The sequence below is a fragment of the Condylura cristata genome, unplaced genomic scaffold (genome assembly GCF_000260355.1).
Source record: "Condylura cristata isolate star-nosed mole 26May11 unplaced genomic scaffold, ConCri1.0 scaffold00010, whole genome shotgun sequence".
NCBI lineage: Eukaryota > Metazoa > Chordata > Mammalia > Eulipotyphla > Talpidae > Condylura > Condylura cristata.
In genome coordinates, this window is record NW_004567111.1 from 38,511,376 (window position 1) to 38,534,297 (window position 22,922).

Below are 22,922 nucleotides of genomic sequence, written 5' to 3' on the forward strand. Positions count from 1 at the left end.
TTCATCCTTTATGTCTAAAGAATATTGTAACATCAAGATAATCTCTGGAGAATGAGAACAGAAGAGGAAGGTCTTATCAACTCTAACATTTTCTTATTTAAAAAAAATCCATCTTTGTGGTTATCTGATAAGTTTCTATATTTCATAATTTCCCATGAACATCCAAAAATACTTCTCCCGAGATAGCAATTTTCTAAGTAGAGAGTCCTAGTACAGTGGAAGTGACCAATGAGAAGCAATCTGAATAATTCTCTCTGTACTTTTTAATTTATTAATATTTCTGTTTCAATATTTACTACCATTTTCTTGATGAAAAGAAAAGAATCAGGACAAATTGAGGAAGAATAAGAATAAAGGTAAATGTAAACTGAAAAATTATATTCTTAAGACTTTCAGAGGCACAAGTGGCACAAATGTACATACTACATTCTGGTAAAGAAATTACTTTGGGGCAAGAAGTTTCTAAACTGCCTATCTTGAATTTAGAGTTTCTTCTTTCCAATCTGTCTTTGTTAAGTCATATTGATACACACATAACTTTCATAGGAGAGAAAAGTAAGTTCTGACTGTATTGAAAGAAGACAAATCACAATAACAAATACCTCTAAATGGTTGATTATGATTTCTAAACTTTACATAACAAAGGAAATTTGTTTTTTTTAGGACTAAACTTTTTATTAAAAAAGTCAGCAAACTATATAATTTGTCTTTACTTAGACTACTATCTGTATGTCCAAAACAGGTAATTTTTAATGAAACTTAAAATTCAGTTGAGTACATTTTAAATATCTTACTCACTTTCTTCAGTGATTGGGTAATATTCCATCTATCAGATAGACAGGAATTCTATGAAACATTACAAATTGAAAGATTGTATAGGGTGAATGGAGAAGGAACAGGGAAGCCACACTAGCAAATTGTACCCATCAAAGACATAGCATTTCACTAACACAGATTAGTTGAGTATTGATTGGCTGGCTTACTACTCCATTACTGGGACTGCCAAAACTACAAGACACAGTTCAGTCATAGAACTTAGCATAAGCAACTCCTTATTGGGCCTGCTGTCTTGTTTTTAAGAAAATAAATGAGTCCAAAAGCCCTTTCCTTTTTAACTAAGGCTTACATTGTGGTTACCTGTGGCATTTGACATTTTGAAAGCATAATAAACATAAATATTTTAAAAGTCAGTTATGAAAAAGTAGAAACACTGAATCAAATTGTTGATACTCGTGGTAAAGGGCTTTGTATTTTCTTTGCATTGAGGCTAAAAAAAAATGTATATTTCACCAGATGTAAGAAATTTCAAGTAACCCTTCTTCTAACATTATGATAGCACTTGTTCTGCTGCATTAAGCATAATTTAAAACTTGCATCCATTTTTTAATATCTCATCTCTCTAAAATAACAAACCCAGGTCATAAGTTCTTTAATTACTAACATGTATCTGTGTCTTAAAAATAAAGTTCGGAAATACTTTGGGTTAAGCAGGTGTAGTTAAAATTTCCATCTGTGGTTTTATTACTCCTAATTATTATTTTCTTTGGAAGGCATTCAATTCTACTTTTTCTCAAGGTGTCTGGACTTACTTGCCCATTGTTCGGTCTCTACCATTTAAAACATGTAGTTGGGGTTTGCCAGAAGCTTCCGGAATAGCATTCCTGGAGACTGTGTGTTTTGGCACACCTGTGGTGTGTGATCAGTAGTTCTCACTCTCTCTGCCTTTGTCTCTCAAACACACACGCACACTCATGTCCTTTTACTTCCTTTCAATTACCTGGTAGTAAGAAGTGTGCACAGGAGGTAAACCATAGATCTGAGGTACATAGCAAGGAGCGGGGAGAGGTCAAACCAGGGAAGGAAAGATCACAAGGGATTATGGTGATGGGTCACAGATGATGTGGTGGTGGGAGAATTATGGGGACTACACCTGAGGGAAGAGATCAAATACTGTACAAAAATGAACAATGATTTAAGAGAATTAAACACATCCATGAAAAAATCTGCACAGAAACTCAGATTGGTAATACCATTGTTGTTCATTGAATTGAATCCTTTTTCTTCTCTGGCCACTTTTTATATGATTACTTATTTTAAACTTTCAGTCTGAATACTTTGGGTATGTTCATCAAAACACCTTAACATAGCAAATGTGTGTTGTTTCCCAAATATCTTCAATTGTTATTCTTTAATATATATTTTGCAACCAAAGTAGGTAATGTTAGCTAACATTTACTTCTATAATGAGCCAGGTTCCATGTGACCTTCATATATTAAATAAAGGAATGCCTCTGATAATATATCTTAAATAGGAAGTAGAACTATTCTTTTGTATAGGTGGGGAAAGTGAGGCACTGAGAATTATCTGATCTGTCCAGTGTCACAATTAGTATGTGACAATGCTGGGAGAAAGTGATGGAACCACTTGGGGCTGTCCAACAGAACTTTCTGTGGTGCCAGAAATGTCTATTTGGTGCTGACAGTAAGCAAGCTACTAGCCACTGTTGTTACAAAAAAAAAAAAAAACAAAAACTTGAGATGTGGCTGGTGTCACTGAGGAACTAGATTTTTAATTTATGCCATTTTCCTTAATTAAATTTATTTCACCAGAAGATATTATGACTGTTTTATTTGGACAGTGAGACTCTGGGATGATGAATTCCAGAAATTCTGGCTTAGGACCCACTTCTGAAAAAAGAAATATCCAACTCATGTTGCCCTAATGTACTGCAGTGTGGAAGCTGCTTCCCTGTTCAGTCTGCTTGCCCTTCTTCCTCCTCCTAGCCACCCTCATCCCTGGTTTCCAAAAGCCCACATTCTGTCTCTCACTTGCTGCTTTGGCTTGCTGGTCAGGATGGTGGCCTCTGGCTCTCTGCACAGGATGCTGCCCTTTATGTCCTTACTCAGTATCTTCAATATCATCTCTTAGCTGCTTGGTTTCCAGCTCCCTTCCTAAAATCCCCCGTCCTTCCCTCATCTCATTTGGGTTCTCTTTAATAATTTAACTTAATAGGTAGTTTTTCTATATTTTGGGTAAAAAGGTGATAGGTTGCAGGTTTTATCCCATTGATCTATAATTACTCTCTACCACTGCCATTTGTAAGTAAGATCACTGTTAGTGCCTTTTTCCTGTTGTGGGGGAGATATATACTTTTGTTTGCCTTGCTCCTAAGAACGTTCTGGACATTTGGGGTCACCCATTTGCCGAAGGATGTTACATGGCCATCCTTTCAGCTCATGAACAGAAACTGTGCTGGGATATGTGAGAGAAGATGCGTTTTGCTTTCCCAAAGTGACCACAGTAGAGTTTTAATCCTTATTGTCTAGAAGTTGCCCAGCGCCAACCCCTCCTCCTTACTGAGTGTTAATGCCAACAATATGCTTTTAACATGATCACCTCCCAGCAGTAAATCAGGAAACTAGTTTTTGCATGAACCACTTGAAACAGACTTCAAGTCTCTGGCACAGTTTTCAAAGTGAGCCTTTCTATGCAATTATTGGGATGACTTTAGTTAATATGAAAACGTTCATTCTTATAAACAACAATGTGCTTCTCTCCACATGTTCACATGTCATACTTCATATTTTCAAAGACGTCTCTTTTTTAAAAACTATTTTCATCCCTCTGAAGAAAGTCACACAACAAGAAATTAATGTAATTTGCAAGCATAAAAAGATTCATTTCTGCTAGTTAATTACAGTGTTGCTTACTTTATTTATGTCTAATTATACCTAATCGAGCCTAGTGATGTTGGCAGATATTAACAAGTTCTAGCTTGTAATTTTTTCTTTAAAAAACTCAACTACAGGTTTTCATAAGCTGAAAGTTAGGAAGGAATATGTCTTTGGTGTTGTTTTATTAAAGGAAATTAAAAAGCTGATTTCTGAACACCAGCCACATAAATCTAATTTGTCATTTCCACTTGTGAGCCCTAGATTTTCTCCACAAATAACTTTTTCTCTGTCCAGGTTGGAACTTTTAAAGTTCAAAGAACTAAAGTTAATAACTTATTGGCTGTACAAATAAATAGTGCTTTAGACTTGAGGCCCCTAAATGTGTTTTCTGGAGAACTGATGGTCTGTGAGGCTCTCCTGTGTGGTCTGGGGGATTACTCCTCGCAAATGTAGGTGGGAATCTGCTTGTGTTTTGTTAAGTGCTGGGTTTTCAGGAGAGAAATGAGAGAAAGGGAGTTGAGGACTGTTTACTTTGAGCCATTTTGCTACTGGAAAGCTACCAAATGTGGGTTAGAAATATCAGGCAGAGCAAGAGGCTTGTCTCTGCTGCCAGGCTAGTTGGAAGTAGTCCTTTGTACGCTTGGAATCAAGAAAAGGAAGCCCATCCTCCCCAACTCCCATCTTCATCTCCCTCCCAGCTCTACTCCACCCCATCTGAGCCTCCCTTTCTCCTCCTTGCCCACCAGGCCAGAAAGGCTGGACTTACCAAAAAGCAGATCTTACTCTTGTCTTCACAAGTTTTTGATCCCTGGGATAAAATACAATAGTAGTAGTGGCATTAGTAATAGTAACAATAGCTAATACTTTAGAAAATTCTGCCTTAAATAGTATTTGTTCACTCAGCAAGTAGTTACTTATTACTCACTGGCCTATTTTATATTAAGAAAATTCAGTGAAATTTTTAAAATATGGTAACGGAGACTTTCTCTAGGACCTTCACAATGGGTGCAGGAACTGTGAATAGGATTTTATAGTATGAGGGAGAGATTGGGCTCAACTCCAGATTGAGCCTGTGGAAGTGGAAATATGCTGAGTGAAGTAGAAGATAGCGGATGGAAAACAACTGAGAGGAATCATCAGGGTGAGAGGGTTCGGCCAAACTGACCTAACAGGATTCTTTGTTGATGAAGACAGGCTAGAGTGCTGAGATATATGGAGGGGAGAAAGTAGGGTGAAGGGAAGGTGACTTGGTCAAATATTGAAGATGGGAAGTTCTGTTTAAAATGGCTTAACAGAGTTCTTACTAAAGGCAAACTTTATAAAGAAATGCATAGATGCATCTAGAAGTTTCAGGATCCCCAGTGAAGCTTGATCAAGCCAAGAATCTACGTCGGTAACACGTAATAGGCAATGGGGTAAGCATAGTGGGAGAAGTTGTCAGATATCAAGGATTGTTCATCTGTTGTATAGTTATTGGAGTAAGCGTAAGAAGTAAGTGTAAGAATGCTATAGCAGTGCTTTAGGAAAAAAAGTTGCATTAGTTTGAATGCAATTAAATACACACATTATCCATGTGTATGTTTCCACTTTAAAATCTGTTAGTAAAAGGGTCTTTTGTCTTAAGATTCTGGGAAAGTCCTAGCCATTTACTTCAAGCTTTTAAGGAATATCAAGTCATAATATCAAAAATGAAATATAAAATTACTTGAAAGCCTAAATGTGTGTCTGCTATTGATGTTAATAGCAGAACTTGCTCTTTAAAAATAAAACACATCTAGGCCCTCCCTGGTGGTGCAGCGGTTTAAAGCACAGCACTAGGAAGCTAAAGCCACTTCCTCGTGAGATCGATCCCCGCCTGCCCCGGAGGTGACCACATGGTGTGGCAGACCTCTCCTGACCCGCTGCTCCCTTCAGCAGTCTACTTCGTCTCTCTGCCTGTTCTGCTCCCCACTCTGTTTCTGGTGAATCCTCTCACCGCCCCTGTACTTCTGGCCTGTACCCCAGTTCTGTATGCACAAATAAATAAAATCTGTAAAAAAATATAAAAATAAAAATAAAAATAAAACACATCTAATTCTGAAGTCCAAGACAATGGCTGACTTAATCTTCCCTATCTGAGTTCTCTTCTCCTTATACTTTGTATCAACCCCACCATACACACACACACACACACACACACACACACACACACTCCTAATGAAATGAAGAAAGGATAGGTCTAATACAACCTGAAACAACCTGAAAAAATGTCACAGAAAACCAGAGAAGGACAATTGTTGAAGCAGTAAGACAACTCTTATTCAGGACTACTGCAACAGGGGAAAAGAGACTCTAATATAGAACTGGGCTCAACTCTAAGTACAACACAGACAAGTGGGAATTTGTAGCCAAGGATCAGCGTAGGGATCAGTGGATGGAAGAAGACTAAGAGGAAACATCTAGATAAGAGTGGGTTCTAGAGAAACTAACCTACTAGAGTTCTTGCTGAAGCTGGACCAAGTAGACAGAAATCACCTGAGATAAGGAGGAGAGAGTTGATCAGGTATTGGGGTGGCGGGGTGAGCATATGTTGAAGGGACAGGATTTTTGGATAATTGGGCTCTTAAGATCAAGGCACAAGGATGAGTCTGTTTATAAATGTAGTTCAGAGAAGCTTGTCTGGAGTTCGATTAAGGAGAGAGTCTATCAGAAAGCTGAACCTAAACACTGCCAACACGGCTAGCTCTCTTTAAGTACTCCTTTGTTTTATTTTCCCCCAAATCCAATCTTGCCTTTCTTCTAGTCCTAAGTGTAGTGTACTAGCCTGCTGTGGAAAATAACATGCCTGTGGAAATCGCTCCCTTTCTATCCAAAAATAACAGGCAGGGGGGAAGTGATCAAAAGATTAATACTATTTTTGTTAGGTGCACAAGCACTTCATGTGATGAATGCCAGTGCCATTCACCAGACATATGCGGTCACCCTTTCTGTCTTCTGGAGACAATGATGAGGAAGAACCACTTAAGTAAAGGAACTAAAGCTACATCCATCCATACAATGGAATGCTCTGCTGATATGGAGCTTCTAAAAGAGCATGTAAAAATCACATACACGTACACTGGCACGTTAATCTGGCAACTCTTGCGTTGTGTGGCAGAGATAGGAAGTTAAAGACAAGGGATGTAAAGAAAGGTGTTTAAAATATCTGTGTGTGGTGTGGCTATTTTTTTTTTTTTTAATATGAAAAGTGATCCCAATAAAGGGAAAGAACTGGTCTCGAGCCAGGGAGTGACACGGTGTGTGAAGGCACAGTATCATGGTGCGATCACCACTCTCACAGGGCTGGACCTCACTTTCAGTTCTTCTCCCACTGCTCTTTTTCTCTGGATAGTTGTTTATTGGACTTAATGGAGAAGACTTCAAGATATTTCAACCACCTCGTTTTACTGAAAGAAATAAAAACATTAAAGTAGTCATTTGTATCCGGGATGATTTCATATTTTTATGCTGTTGAATTTTATAGCGTGGATTTCAAATTATTGTGGCGTCTTTCTGTTTATGGTGCTTTAGAAATGTGACGATCAGCTCTAAAAGTGGTAGCTGCCGTGGACACCCTAATATAATTTAATTCCTTAGGAATAACTTATTAATCTCTAGGTAATTCAAGGTTTCTAGTGAATTTAATATTGTAGAATGGTCACTTCATAACTTTTTTTAAACTATAATGAACTGCAAGTTATGCTCTTTGGAAAAGTTTAAAAGTAATGTTAAGCTGTTTTTCTAATACTTGCTTTTTTAAGTTGGAGAGTATGTTAGAAAAAATACACTTTAAAAAAAATTCCTCCCAAATAATCAACCTTTCTAAAAATGTCTAAAAGAATGTGAGGCTCATAATACATGCTCCATAAATACTGGAATTATTTTGCTATCATAATGGATACAAAGCCTATCAATCGCTTACTGAAATGCATCCTTTTTGCTGCCATCAAAACATACAAACCCCAAGCAAAAATAGGACGGTAGTGTCTAATTAATGAAGGTCAAATAAGAGGTATTTGGGTCTGGCTTTGTTTTCTTTCTATACATGATTTAGTCAAACATAGATTGGATAAAAAAAAACACACAAAATCTTCATTCTACAAAATATAATGACATAACATGACACAGACATATTGTCTGCAAGAACATATTGGTGAGAATGGTCCTTAAGTACCTTATAAATTCTAGAACATAGTCAGAACTTAAAAAATAAACACAAAGATCTATTTGATACTGTTTATGTTCTTTTTCAAAAGAAATGACACCATCACAATATTTCAAGTTCATTTCTAGTTGTATCATTTATCTAGTTCTCAGGAATGGAGTGAGGAAGTGATTTGTGAAAGACAACAATACTTAGTAAGAGCAAGGGATGCCATTTGATTGCCTCATAAGGATATTCAAACAGCAGTCTGCCAACATAGACTCAGGGGACCTACAGTTTTGGGTCTGCAGTAGGTGATTCAACCACACACACTAAATTACATTTTACTTTTGTATTCTTTATTACAAATAAATCTTTATATTTTTAAAAGATTGTTTATGCATACAAAATTGGGGTACAGGCCAGAGGATTCATGAGAGACAGAGTAGGGAGCAGAACAGGCAGACTGATGAAGTACACTGCTGAGGGAAGCAGCAGATGAGACAGAAGTCTGCTGCACCATGTGGGTCATCTCCCTAGCCGAAAATTAAACTCACTGAAGTGGCTGTGGCTAGCTTCATAGTGCTGCACTTTAACCATAGGGAGGGCCCTCTTACTTTATTTTATTTCATTTATTTTTTAAAGATTTATTTATTTGTGCATACAGAACTGGGGAACAGGCCAGAGGCTCAGGGGTGGTGAGAGGTTTCACCAGAGACAGAACAGGGAACAGAACAGGCAGATTGACGAAGTACACTGCTGAGGGGAGCAGCGGGCGGGTCAGGAGAGGTCTGCCACGCCATGTGGTCACCTCCGGGGCAGGCGGGAATCAAACTCATGTGGAAGTGGCTTTAGCTTCTCAGTGCAGTGCTTTAACCCGCTGCGCCACCAGGGAGGGCCATCTCTTACTTTATTTTTAAATTACTTTTTATTGGGGTAACATTGGTTTACAGCACTGTACATATTTTAGGACAAGGTTCAAGCTTCTTTAAATGCATGCCACCACACTATGTCCACTAGAAAAGTACCAGAATCTTCCAGCACAATCGAATGGGCCACCTCCATCCTTTATTCATGCTCTTCCTCTCAAGGGCTTGTTTTGTCTGTTTTTTGCTTTGGTTCTTTACATTCCACATATGAATGAAGACAACCAGGATTTGCTTTCACCTTCTGACTTCTTTGACATAGAATAATATCTTTCAGTTCCATCCAAGTTGTTACCAGTGGAAAGAGTTCATCTTTTTTTTTCTTTATAACTGAGTAGTATAGAGTGCACATGTACCATATCTTTATCCGTTTTTCTATTGTTGGGCACAGTGGTGTATCCACAACTTGGTTACTGTAAATAGTACTGCCATGAACATAAGAGGCAGCTATACCCCATCAAATTAGTGTTTTTACATTCATTCACAGAAGTAGAATTGCAGGATCATATGGTAGGTAGGTTTTTAATAGTTTGAAAAATTTCCATGCTCTTTTCCTTTAGAACTGGATCAGTCTAAATTCCCACCAGTAGTGTATGTTGGTTCCTTTTTCTCCACATTCTCACCAACACCTCTGTTTTTTTGTTTTTTCAATATGGGCCAGTATTGTTGGCATGAGGTGGTATCTCATTGTAGTTTTGATTTAAATTTCCCTATTAATAATGGTGGTGAGCATGTGCAAGTGACTGTGAAGCTTTCTGTCCATTTTTTGGCTGGTGGGGTATGAGTTCGTTGTGTATTTTCAATATTAGCCCCTTGTCTGATACATGATGTAAGAACATTTTTTTTTCCCGTTTGATAGGGTATTCTTGTTTTAATAACATTTTTTTTTTTCCTGTTGAGAAGCTTTTTAGTTTGATGTAGTCCCATTTGGTTCCAACAGGTTTTTATTGTGCCTTTGGGCTTTTTTAGGTATCTTGCTATGTTGTCTGCAAAGAGTGATTGTTTTACTTTTTCCAATTTGGATTTCTTTTATATACTTCTCTTGCCTAATTGCTCTAGCTAGGACTTATGTTTAATACTATGGTTTGTTTTTTTTTTAAGATTTATTTATGCATACAGAACTGGGATACAGGCCAGAGGTGCAGGGGTGGTGAGAGTATTCACCAGAGACAGAGTGGGGAGCAGAACAGGCTGACTGAGGGGAGCAGTAGGCGGTCAGGACAGGTCTGCTGTACCATGTGGATCACCTCTGGGACAGGCGGGGATTGAACTCATGCTGAAGTGGCTTTAGCTTCTTAGTGCTATGCTTTAACCCTCTGCGCCACCAGGGAGGGCTCAGTACTATGTTTGATAGTAGTGATGGAGAGGACATCATTGTTTTGTGCCTGATCTTAGAGGAAAAATTTTCAGTTTTTCATAGAATATGTTAGGTATAGGTCTGTCACATATGGCCTTTACTATGTTGAGATATGTTCCTTCTATCATCATTTTTTGATAGTTCTTATCATAAATGGATTTTGAAAATTGTTAAATGCTTTTCTGCATCTATTGATATAGTCATATGAGATCTCTTTCATTTTGTTGACATCATATATTACATTAATTGACTGGCATCTGTTGAAACATCCTTGCACTCCTAGGATAAATCCCACTGGAATCATTGTGATATATGATACTCTTAATGTTTTGTTGAAAATTTTTTTAAATCTATGTTCATTGGGGATAGTGATTTGTAGCGTTCTTTTCTTTTGTGATGTTCTTGTCTGCTCTTTGTATCAGGGGAATGTTAACCTCACAAAATATGTTTGGGAACATTCCCTCTTTAACCTTTGGAAAGAGTTTGGACAGCTATTAGTTTATCATGCCATTTTTTTTTTTTTTTAAGATTTATTTATTTGTTCATACAGAACTGGGGTACAGGCCAGAGGCTCAGGGGCAGCGAGAGGCTTCACCAGAGACAGAGTGGGGAGCAGAACAGGCAGATCTACGAAGTACACTGCTGAGGGGAGCAGCGGGCGGGTCAGGAGAGGTCTGCCTCGCCATGTGGTCACCTCCGGGGCAGACGGGAATCGAACTCATGCGGAAGCGGCTTTAGATTCTCAGTGCTGTGCTTCAACCCGCTGCGCCACCAGGGAGGGCCTATCATGCCATTTTTAAAAGGCATGCAATTGCGATTCATTTTAGAAAGATTTTTTTTTTAAGATTTATTTATTCATACAGAACTGGGGTACAGGCCAGAGATGCGGAGGGTGAGAGGACTCACCAGAGACAGACTGGGGAGCAGAACAGGCAGATCGACGAAGTACACTGCTGAGGGGAGCAGCGGGCGGGTCAGGAGAGGTCTGCCTCACCATGTGAATCACCTCCGGGTCAGGCAGGGATCGAACTCATGCAGAAGGGGCTTAAGCTTCTTAGTGCTGTGCTTTAACCCGCTGTGCCACCAGGGAGGTCTTTTAGAAAGATTTTTATTGAATAAAAATATTTTAGGTGGAAAGTGGTATTGCATTAATCTGGGAATGATTGGTGTCTGAGGATTCTCTTGTTTCCCTGTGGCTTTAATATGTTTGAATCGGGAAAGGTGGTTTATTGAGTTGGAGAGGATACAAAATAATAATTGCTATATGTATCATTTAGTGGAAAGTTGCTTACTTTTTAATTTGCAGTTTAGAAATTTTATTTCTCTCACTTATTCTTAAAACAGCATTGTAGAATCTTGTGTCACCCTACTTCATTGATAGAGAGACTCTGGGTCAGAGACTTCACTGAAGAGTGCCAGAATTGGCATTTAAACTCATGCCTTTTGCACCAATGTGGGAAACACACCTTTTAACCCCAATATCAACCTAGTATGAAAACTAAATTTTAGATGTTTTCTCCAAATTAATACTTTTCCCCATCCCCTTTCTCTGTCCCTTTATTTCCTCCTTTTTCTACTCTTTTTTTGTCCTTTGTTGTGTGCTAACTTGTACATGAGACTATAACCTAAGCTGCCTGGATCAAAGCATGATTTTGCTGGATCAAAGCATGATTTTGAAACATTGCTCTTGCAAGACCCTTTGACTGGAGATGCTGAACCTGTAAACAAGGCGGCCTCTACCACCAAATGTCACGTGCACAGGGCTTTGATCCTGGGAAACTGAGTGGGAGGCTGCCTTCTCCACTTAAAGAATATCTTTGGATGCATGCCACTGTCTTAGTACCAGGAAGAACACATCTCAAACCCAGTGTAGAGCCATATTAACTCAGTACAAAGCACCAAATATAGCACAATGATCTCCTCACAAAGACCTAATGCATATCCTAAGAAATTATTTTTGAATGTCTTTATTGTTTTCCTCATTACCAAGTAGATGCTCTTTGCAAAATTTATATTGCAGACCTAGAAAATTAAAACACCTCATAATTCCATTAATGCCATTGCCCAAAGATAATCCATGTTAACAATTTTAAAGAATCTAATGTGTGAATTAATTCCTCATGTCAAATGGTTCCCCTCTCCCCACTTTCTCCTGTTTGTCTAGCTCAAGTGCTGAGGATTAAGAAGGCTGTTGACCTTCCTCTTTTATTTTTCCTCTTCTATCTGTTGTTTATGTTCAAGATGTACTTTTGAAAGATAGGCAGAGTAGCTGAAAGGAGGAAGGAAGGTATCATTCATTCCAAAGCGTGAGTGAGTTCATTAGTAAAAACTCTAGATTGATGTGTTATTATGTAGTATTCTCTAATGAGTAGTTCACTGAGTACAGGGAATAACTACCTTTCTATAGGCTTGATTTCATTTTTTATTAAATCTGTATTGTTCATTTGGCTTTGTATATAAATATGAAAAGAGAAGTTTAACTATTTTAAATTTTCTAAGAAAAACATAAGGGAATTTAAAGTATTTGGAATTGCATTCTTGCATCTGTAATTTATAGACAAGGAAACTGAAGCTCTAAAAGGTTTGAATGTCATCTTCTTCCCTCTGCTACAGTGAATTGTGTGTGTGGGCTCAGCATGCTCTCTGGATAGATACTTGTAAACTGATACCATTTTTTAAAATGGCCAACACACTACAGAAGCCATTAGAAAACACAGGCAGCCAATGTTGAATTTGCCATGTATACTGCTTCATACAGCCTCCTCTGTGTATGTTATACAGGCTTTCTGACAGACTCCATAATGTAGCTATATGAACTCTGATGCTGGAATGAAATGGTGAAGGTACAGCTATTGGTTCTAACATTAGCTTATCACTTTGGTTAAGGTATATGCCTTCTGGTATGTTCCATGTTCCCTTCCATGAATAGGAATAATGGCAGCACATTTCTTATTGGGAAGGCATATGAGGTCCCTAACACAGATTAAGCACCCAATAAATGTTAATGTTTATTAGTTATATTTTTGTAAAAAATGGGTTCATACTATGAGCCTGGGTATCTAATTTTGAATTATATAACTGATTTTTAAAATCTCCTGCATCATCCTTTTTATGGTTGTATTATGATTACATTATATGGTCTGCTGTGATTTATTAGCTCCTGAACTTATGGAAATGATCATATGGTGGTCAAAAAGCCATTTGCTCTGTGTATCCTTAGAAAACAGTCCTGTGCTGTTCTGAAGTCCACAGCTGGAGAAGCTCAGACCTTTATTAGCACACAGTTTTATCTGAACCAGAATGTAGTATTCTTTTAAGAAACATATGAGGATCTTCCTATTATACACTATTAAACTTCTAAACATTTCAAGATGCTCTCTATTAAATAGATATCCAGGCTTGTAAATATATGCAAATTCTTACGCATTTGTCTTTTTTTTCTAAAATATCATGGGTGATATTTTCTGCCTTGATAAGTGAATAAGTGTCTGAATATTTCCCTGACTTTAGCTTTTGAACATTCATATGCCTGGCTTAATTAGAAAAGGAGAAAGTGCTGTAATTCTGCCATAAACTAGCAATAATGCAGCAGTGGGGATGCTGGCAAACCTTTATTATTCAAATGCTCATGGCTTCTTGAATAAAGTGGATGACTAAGTATACTTCTCATCGTAAGAGAGATTATTAGCAGTGGGAGACACATTTGAACTTGCTGAAAAGGCTGCCTTTGTAGCTAGAAGACTGGCACTCGGTAATTATTAGACCAGGTCTTCATTTTATCCCAGCTGTCTTTCCTTTTTCACGCTTGCAATGTCTGAATAGCTTTCTATTGCTTGCTAATCCCTGCAGGAATGTGGCTTTGGCTACGGGGAGGATGCCCAGTGTGTGACGTGCAGGCCTCACAGGTTCAAGGAACACTGGGGCTTCCAGAAGTGCAAGCCGTGCCTGGACTGTGCACTGGTGAGCCGCTTCCAGAAGGCTAACTGTTCTGTCACCAGCGACGCCGTCTGTGGGGACTGCTTGCCAGGGTATGTTGGATCATTTCTTTCCCTCATCCTTATTTATTACGAGTTTCTCTTACTCCCTGCCAAATAGTGAATGTGCACTGATATTAACCTGGACACCTTTAGTGTTCATTACCTTCTGTCTCAGTATTCACTACAAGTTCTTTGGGCCTTCTACATGCCAATGCACCATGATAGATTTTGGTTACTAAAGAAATGAAAACACATGCTAACAAAGAATTTGTGTCATGAAAATCCAGAGTTCCTACACATCAGTGAAAACCAAAGCATGCACAAATGACAAGAGAATGAACAGTCTATTCATGGAGGAGGAAACAGGTATATCCGGTTTTCAGATGAAGATGTTTATCCTCCTTGGTGATCAAAGATATGCAAATCATGACCATCCAGTCACTTCAGTGGAAGTTCTAGGAGCAGCTGTGAGAAACTGCTTAGGTCTAGAGGCAAAAATCCCTACCCAAGGGAGCACCGGTCCTAATGAGGTTTTAAACCCTTCTCAACAATAAATAATACAAAAGTAAATTATGCAGAAAGATAAGACGATTGTTAATTATAGACAAAGAGAGATAGACCTTTCTTTTTGGTGTGGTTAATTGTGGCCCCAGTGAAGAAGTTGCATGTTAGAGTGGGAAATCAGGGGAGACATCATTGTCAAATCAGAGCTGAGCAAAGAGTTAACTGGACTCCTAGGTGAGGGAAGAGCATTTAGGCACAGGGGCTCACTAGAGGTGGGCCATAGGTCTCTCCTGAATTTGGTATTTTTAAGGAACTGCAGGGAGAGACGAGGGGGAACAGAGTAGGAAGTGGGCTGAGGGAGTGGGCAGGTGTGAACGCAGCAAATCTAAAGTGTGTAGATTCCCAGACCTTGGGGAGAAAGGGACTATACCTGGGCCAGGTGGAAAAACACAGCTCAGAGGAGGAATTTTTAAGTTTTTAGTGTAACCCTTGGACAAATAAGCCAGACCAAACACTCAGTACAAGGACAGTGGGTATGGAGAGCTGGATCATCTGGCAGGGGACCAAGAGTCCTGACTACACAGGGTAACGAAAGACTAACAGCTACATGGGTATGGAGTGGAGTTAGTGTTAACCAACCAAAGGCAGGCAAAGCCAGACCAGAATTCCTGGAGCGTTGGAAACCAGACTTTGTAACAACATTGAAACATGCATTAGCTACACAGTTTGTATTTTCTATAATGTTCACAGTTTTACCAATGTAGAAAGTGAGACTTATCCAGGTTTAAGGTATTTCAGAAAAAGCTTTTGGCCCATAAAAGGTGATGCTAGAGCAACTCCCAGGAGTGTGACCCCCCCGGAACTGCCACTCCATGTCACTGCAGAGAACTCTGAGAGGACTCACCAGAACATGCCCACAAGATCGGGATGGCTGTAACCTAGTGGCTCAGTGATAGTTCTGGAGCTCTTATTGATGCCAGAAAGTAGATAAATCTCTGGGCCTCACAGCCTTCTTCCTCTAAAAGCTATACACAGAGTCACTTCAGTGGAAGTTCTAGGAGCAGCTGTGAGAAACTGCTTAGGTAGAGTTCTACACAACCTAGCAATTCCACTCTTATAGTCAAGAGAATCGAAAACATATGCACATAAAGCCTGTACACAAATACTCACAGCAGCATTATATGTAATAGTTAAAAAAATGGAGACAACCTAATTTTCTATCACTGATGAATGAGTCAACAGATTGAAGTATATTTGAACAATGGAGTATTATTTGGCAATAAAAGTGAATGAAATATTAACACATACTACAAAATGGATGAGCCTAGAAAGCACTACACAAAGTGAAAGGAGTCAGCCACAAATGACCAAATATTGTGTGATTCCATTGAATCATGCTAATGCATGTTTCAATGTTGTTACAAAGTCTGGTTTCCATGGCTCCAGGACATTATGAAGTGTCCAGAATAGGCACATCTGTAGTGATAGAAACTAAATGACTGGTTGTCGAAGGCTGGAGATTTGGGAGGTTTAAAAAGGATGGTGTGTGTGACGGGGAGGCAAAGAGTTAAAGTGTGTATTGTCTTTTATGGCATGATGACTCTGTTCTAAAACTGATTTTGCTGATGGTTACACAACTCTGAATATACTGAAGACCATTTAATTGTACACTGTGACTGGGTGAAATGTGAATTCTATCTCAGTCTCTATTGTTGAGAAAAAGCAAACTATAATCTCAGACAATGCTGATACCTGCAAATATAGTGCCCCAGAGTTTGACCTTGTGCTAATCTAATTGAGGAACAGGAAGGGAACATGTGACACATCTCAGTTGTTGCTATTCTGATAAAAGCATGTTTGTACACATGTGCTTTCTTCTGGGAGACAGGAAGCAGAAGAAGTCCATAAATGTGGGGGTGAGGTAGGCAGTGTTCAGAGAGTGTGAGGAAGAGTGCAGGGGATTTGGATTTACAAAGAGGAAGCCCACGGGGTGCAATTGGGTGACAGAGGAGCCATCCTTCCAGGCACCTCCCCCTCAGCATGTTTCCTCTTGCTTAACCCCATTCACTGTCATCTGAGTCCAGTGCTTTAGTTTCTACAATGTTTGTTCATTCTTTAAATAAATGCTGTGATGCAAGAAAGCTATAAATGAATAGCTGTTTCATAGTTTATTTATATGATTAGTTTACAGTTACATCTTTTTCAAGCCAGCATGAATGTATGAGGCAGACAATAATTATAGTAACTTGTAGCTATATATTCCAGAGTTCCTTAAAAGTGCTCATAACTACAGATTTGTTACTATAATAAGAAACTTGATTATATTTGTGTGAAGGATACAAGTAGTTGAAAGCCAGTTCACAGATATGGACATTGAAACAAAAGGGAAATAATAGGCAAACTGAATGTTCTAGAAAAGTAACATGAAAATCAGGCTTTCAGGCTTACAGCTGGGAGTTCTCTTTCTGCTACTACCCCTACCTTCTGCACCCCTCAATATCACTCAAATAAGGTCTTCTGCTGCCTATAGGCTCAGCACTAGCAGGACTCCAGTTACTTTTTCCCTAGTGCAGGTACATGTGGAAATAGTCTGTCCTCTGTACCCACAATTTAAGTGATTAGAGACCCAGGCTCCTTGTTCCTGAATGTGAAATTAGTGTTGCTGCTTAATTTCATTGACAGCCATTCTTCTCACCTATAGAATTATTATCTAATAACAATACCAACCTGCAGAATTGTTGGAAAGATGAAGAATCTATTGTATAAAAGTGCCTAGTCCATAGTGCATTGAAAAAGTACTTGATATTGTTGCCAATGAATGTTTTTTGGCCCCCAGCAAAATCTTTGCATGCCTTTTTTTCCAAGTGTGGTCAATGAATTCCACCCTTTTCTTTCTGGCTCCCATGACCCTGTCCTCTCTCTATTAAGGAAACCTGGGTCCAACCTGAAAGAAAAAATTGGCCCTTTCTTCAAAAGTTCCTTGCTGCTTCTGGTAATCATGATAGCTAACATTTTTTTTGAGCACTTACTAGGTGCTGAATACTATAGGCAGATTAATTTTTCTAGTCATCAAAACACACTTTACCAAGTAGGGATTAATCTACTCCTTTACAAAGGAGGGAATTTGTTCCAATAAATGACTTGCCAATTTGTACCTCCAAAGGTCTGAGAGTATTGCTGAGCTCCTGTATGTAACCAGGCATCTAACTTTGCAGGGAGGTGTCTCCTGGCCATCTGTGATGGGTGACTCACCGTGAGAACGATAGCTGCCTATTCTGTACCCAACTCCTGTATCACCCTCACATTTCCCCATCTTTGAGTTCACTTCTTCCCCTTGCCTATTCCCAGATTGTATCTAGTAACCACCACACTGTTCATGAGCTCTGGGTCTTACCCTAAATATTCATCTTCACCTTGGTATTTGTTCAGTTTCAGCAAGGGGCCTCTGCTATGTACTATGGAGAAACATGACCAGCAGGTTGACCATCCAGTATGGAACTGGATGCTAATAATAGTATAGGAGAGAGCAGAGTTATCATCGGGTAACTATCAGGAGCACCATGGGACATTTCACTAAGATTTGATTGTTATACATGGGGCATGGTAACTGCAGTGAAAATAGCATTAAGCAAGATCATTATAAAGCCAAAACTAGACTTCTGCTGTGTCATCTACTAGCAGACTTGCTTTCATTGATTGAACAGATTATGATCAATGAGCAGATTTTCTTGAAATAATTTTAAAACAGGATGCTCCTTAAGCTAACTATTGTTATTTGAATTCAATTTAACCAAAAGTTCCTTTTCAAATTCAGTATTGGGGGGAAATTTGGATCCATAGGATGTATTTATTTAGTTTCACATGCAAGTTTTGCTTCAAACAAAAAAGACTACAGATTTGTTACTATAATAAGAAAATTTGGAAGTTATATATGTAAAGAATGCATGTGTATTTCTTACATATGAAGATAGCTACACATAGAAATTACTTGAATTTCCAATTCCTAGAAATAATCATTTGAGGATTTAGTATATACTACCCTTTCTAAATTCATTTTAAAACAACTATATACACATTAGTGTTTCTAGTTGCATTGGAAAATAATCTGGTAGAATCTGTTTGTTCATGCAAAATGGATTCTGTTATTCACTCTTCTTTTTAAAATGATACATGTATTAAAATTGTGTATGGAAGAGCTGCATCGCCATTTCTAAAGGTCACTTGTATTCCACTGCCTTGTTCTACTATGCATGGTTGATCATATCTATTGCTGGATATGGGAAATTTTTTTTTCTTATAATACAACTTCACCTACTTGGTTATTTCTTTCAAATAAATTTCAAAACTTGGAGTTACTGCATATAATATATATCCTATATAGCTTATATGATATTAAGCTGTAAGTTCTGTTGGCATGTTAATAAATTGCCTTCCAATTTATATTCCTATTGGCAATATACACATGTACTTATTTGCCTGTGTTCACACAAACACTTTCCTTTTTTTACAATAAAAATGGCATGTTTTCCTTGCAGTTTGCATTTTATTAATTCTGCAGTTAAAATTGTAATGTTGAATATTTGTGTAAAAGCATCAAGTTTTTTCAGTTTAACTATTTAACTTTAAATTTAAAATATTCTTTGTGGAAATTTATTTTCTTTGCTTGTTTTCTAATTGCAGTGTTGACTTTCACTGTAATGCTTTTTAATTTTTATGTATAGACATAAATTATAGACATATTATGATTACAGCTGTTTTTCAATTTTCTTTTTCCGTTAACCTTATTGGTGATGCTTTATTTTTGCAGAAGCCTGAAATATTTTTGTGTTTGTTTATGTGCTCAAAGTTATTAATCTACTCCCTTGTTGCTCTTGGGTTTATTGTGACAAGAAAGATGTCCCCATACCAATATTGTATTAAATATCTCCTACATCTTTTTGACTTGCTTAGCTTTTTTCCCTCTGAATCTCAAATGTCAAAAACAAGCACTTCATTTACAAGAACTTTGCTGTTTAAATTATAGTAGAAATGTTAATAACATTCTGGTTTAATATTCCTTAACCAACACTCCCACCTCGACATAAAAAAAAAAAGGAGCTGAGTAGAATCTACAGTTATGTTTAGTGAATTGGTAGTTATTAAAAGTTCACTGAATGCTCAGAGGGTTTTCTAAGGATGTGTCTAAGGTAATATTATATTTAACTTATGAGAACCTTTCTTTATCTAAGTAATAGAATTGGTAATGGAAAATGCCAATCATTTGTGAAATAAATCTGTTTGCTATAACTTGATCTTGGATGAAAGGATTATTTTCCTTTCTCTTCTAGATTTTACAGGAAGACCAAACTTGTTGGCTTTCAAGACATGGAGTGTGTGCCGTGTGGGGACCCTCCTCCTCCTTATGAACCACACTGTGAGTGAGCGCCATACAAACACAGCAGAAGGGCTCTTGGCCTTTTTTAAAAAACCCTCTTCAGTTGGCAAATGGAGCAAAATCTCTCTCTACTGTGGGGCTTATAATGTGCACTCTTTTATCAAGCTTCCAGCAGAACATAAAGCCCTTTTGTTGTGTGCCTGAGCCAGCACACTGTGTCTGTTGAATTGGATCTAAAGTGAAATATAGACATTTTGCGGCTGTGTTCCATCTAAATTCTTATCCTTCACTCTAGATATATAATGCCAGCAGAGTCAGTTAACTAGGTGGTCCAAATCCTAATGCTTAATTTCTTTGTGCCATGGCCCCATGAATTCCTGTGTTTTCCCTTCTTAGTTCCCACACACTGTCATTTGGCTCCTTTGCCTTTCTAGAACATTCCTCCTTATAATCACCTGCCCTACTTAATATACCCTGAAATGGAATCATAGTCCATTTCATTGACGTCTTCATTTTTTTAATCTAACAAGAGAAAACCTAGTGTGTGTCTTGACTAAAACTATAAGAAAGTTGTGCCTTTTCCTCTTTATACTAACATTAGTTCATTTTTTTCTTTAGACATAAATGGTACTTGTTACAAGTTTTCACCTGCACTGATTTCAAACTAGAAAGAATGATTGTTCACTCTTCTTAATCCTGAATACAAACCTGGCTGATGAAAACCCAGGTGGTGGACCAGGAAAGGCATTGGCAGGTGGACTTCCCCAGGTGTGCTCAGAGCATGCTCGACTTTGCCCAGCAGGACTTTGTCCCTATACACAGGAAACAGGGAGGTGGGAGGGAGGATTGAGGAGGGTTCCTTAGGCTATACCTAGGTTGTTCATAATTTTCTGGGAAGCGTTGGCAATCTAGATGTTTATATTAGAACTTGTTTTTATGTAATGTTCAGGGCAAGGAATGTTTTCTTGCTTCTTTCTATGATAGAAGCCCTCTCTGAACTATTTTACCAGGTCATATAATACTTCTCTTTCAAGAATGTTATGGTATGCTGCAGTCCATGCCATTATATCCTTTACCAAAATGAATTACTTTCTACTCATTTTTTGAAGTGTTAGAAAAAAATTGAAGAGTTTCTGTTATAGAAAGGTATATTGACCTTCATTTTGATAATATGCACCAAATAAATCACTGCAGTTAACAGATGAAATATACTGGATACTTATTATGCATTAGTCACTATTGAGAAATTATTGTTGTACTTAATTTGCTTAGTAATCCAATCATCCTCACATTTGTCAATGAAGACAATAGGTCCAAAGTGCTGTATAGTTTTTTACTGTTAGCAGGTAAATGACAGAAACAGTGAATTAAGGCTGTTTAACTTAATACCCTGTTTTCTCTACCACACTTACTGTCTAAGAAAAGCCAGCCTATTTAATCTGGTGTAATCTACCATATGTTGACTTTTTCTTGTTTTTTTCTTTAATGTTCATTATTTAATGAAAAAGCATATAACAAAGGAGATATGAAAAAAGCATTTTTATGCTCTACAGCACATAAAAGCATTTAAAATGGGGCAGTGACTTGATCTTCCCTTTGAGTTGGGTGAGCTTTCATTTTGTCTATAATCAAATCAAGATTATATATTTCTTCCTAAACGACCATAGAAAGATTTAGTAAAGTGGCCTTCCCTGGTGGTGCAGTGGGTTAAAGTGCAGCACCGTGAAGCTGGCCACAGCCGCTTTAGCACAAGATGTATCCCGGCCAGGGAGGTGACCACATGGCACAGCAGACCTCTCCTGGCCCTCCCACTGTTCCCCTCAGCAGTGTACTTTGTGGATCGCCTGTTCTGCTCCCCACTCTGTCTCTGGTGAATCCCCTAACCGCCCCTGCAACTCTGGCCTGTCCCCCAGCTCTGTATGCATAAGTAAATAAATCTTAAAAAGAAAAAGAACAGTCTTAAAAAAAAAAAAAGATTTAGTAAAGAAATTGGTATGACCTCATTTGAAAATAGAAAGTAGTAGGGTTTCTTTTCTCTTTAACTTATTGGGTTTAAATTTAATGTAATATAAGTCTGAAGAACTGGAAATTTTTGCCTTTAGGGATCTGGCCAGGCCTGGATATTAGCAATTAATCTTAACACATAGATGTCACATTTGATTTTAATTTTTTGAAGCACTAATTAATCCACAATTAGAAAAAAGTAATTAACTAGTTCATCTTATATGTATAAATATACTTTTAACATATGAAATTTTGCAGAAAGCAAAGAATAAATTATCTCATAAAATCAGAAATACAGTGTTCATAGCTAATAACCATTTTAATAATGAAACAGCAGTCTGATGGTCTATGGTGAGGCTTAATCCTTATCTCTGTAAAGCAAAGTTTGCTGCCTTTGGCACAGTTCTTGGGAATAAGTCCAGAATACAACTAATCTCTTCAAAAGAGAGTTTGAAGTCTTTGGGAGGAAATTATGTAAGGCGCCTTGTGTTTTCATTGCTTCTACTTTGAGCTTTCCAACCCATCCACTAATAACTGCTTCTTCAGTTATTTTTCTCCTCGAGGAGTTCCTACATTATTTAGATAATTAATTATAAGAAGTGATGCTACCGAACTTCCTCAAAGTAATGGGGCTTGTTTCAAGGAACACATGGTAGTAAGAGAAGCCCAAATTTCCCAGAACCCAGGACTACTTCCTAGGAGTCTGGGGACACTAACTTCCCTGAGCAGGAGGCTCTGAGGTCTGGATCAGTGCCACACAATCACTTTCTCGGCCCTCAGGACTCTTTTTATGTCTCTTGGTTCTCCTGTACACTTTAAATGAACTACTTTGGTCTATACTTCCCTATTCAGGCTCCCGTAGAAGGCAGTCTGATTGTTAGTTGATAATTAAATGCCATCACTCTCTGAAACAGAGCCTCTTTTTTACTGACCTTTTGAGCAA

General features: G+C 38.0%; 1 protein-coding gene across 2 annotated transcripts in view; it reads left to right on the forward strand.

Moving 5' to 3' along the window:
* Positions 1–22,922, forward strand: part of TNFRSF19 (tumor necrosis factor receptor superfamily, member 19) — a 67,669-nt gene that overhangs the window by 13,499 nt on the left and 31,248 nt on the right. For both annotated transcript variants that reach the window (XM_012723336.1, XM_012723337.1), the window contains exons 4-5: positions 13,970–14,148; positions 19,929–20,014. In XM_012723336.1, coding sequence (XP_012578790.1) covers positions 13,970–14,148; positions 19,929–20,014 — 265 coding nt within the window. The remainder of the gene's footprint in view (positions 1–13,969; positions 14,149–19,928; positions 20,015–22,922) is intronic.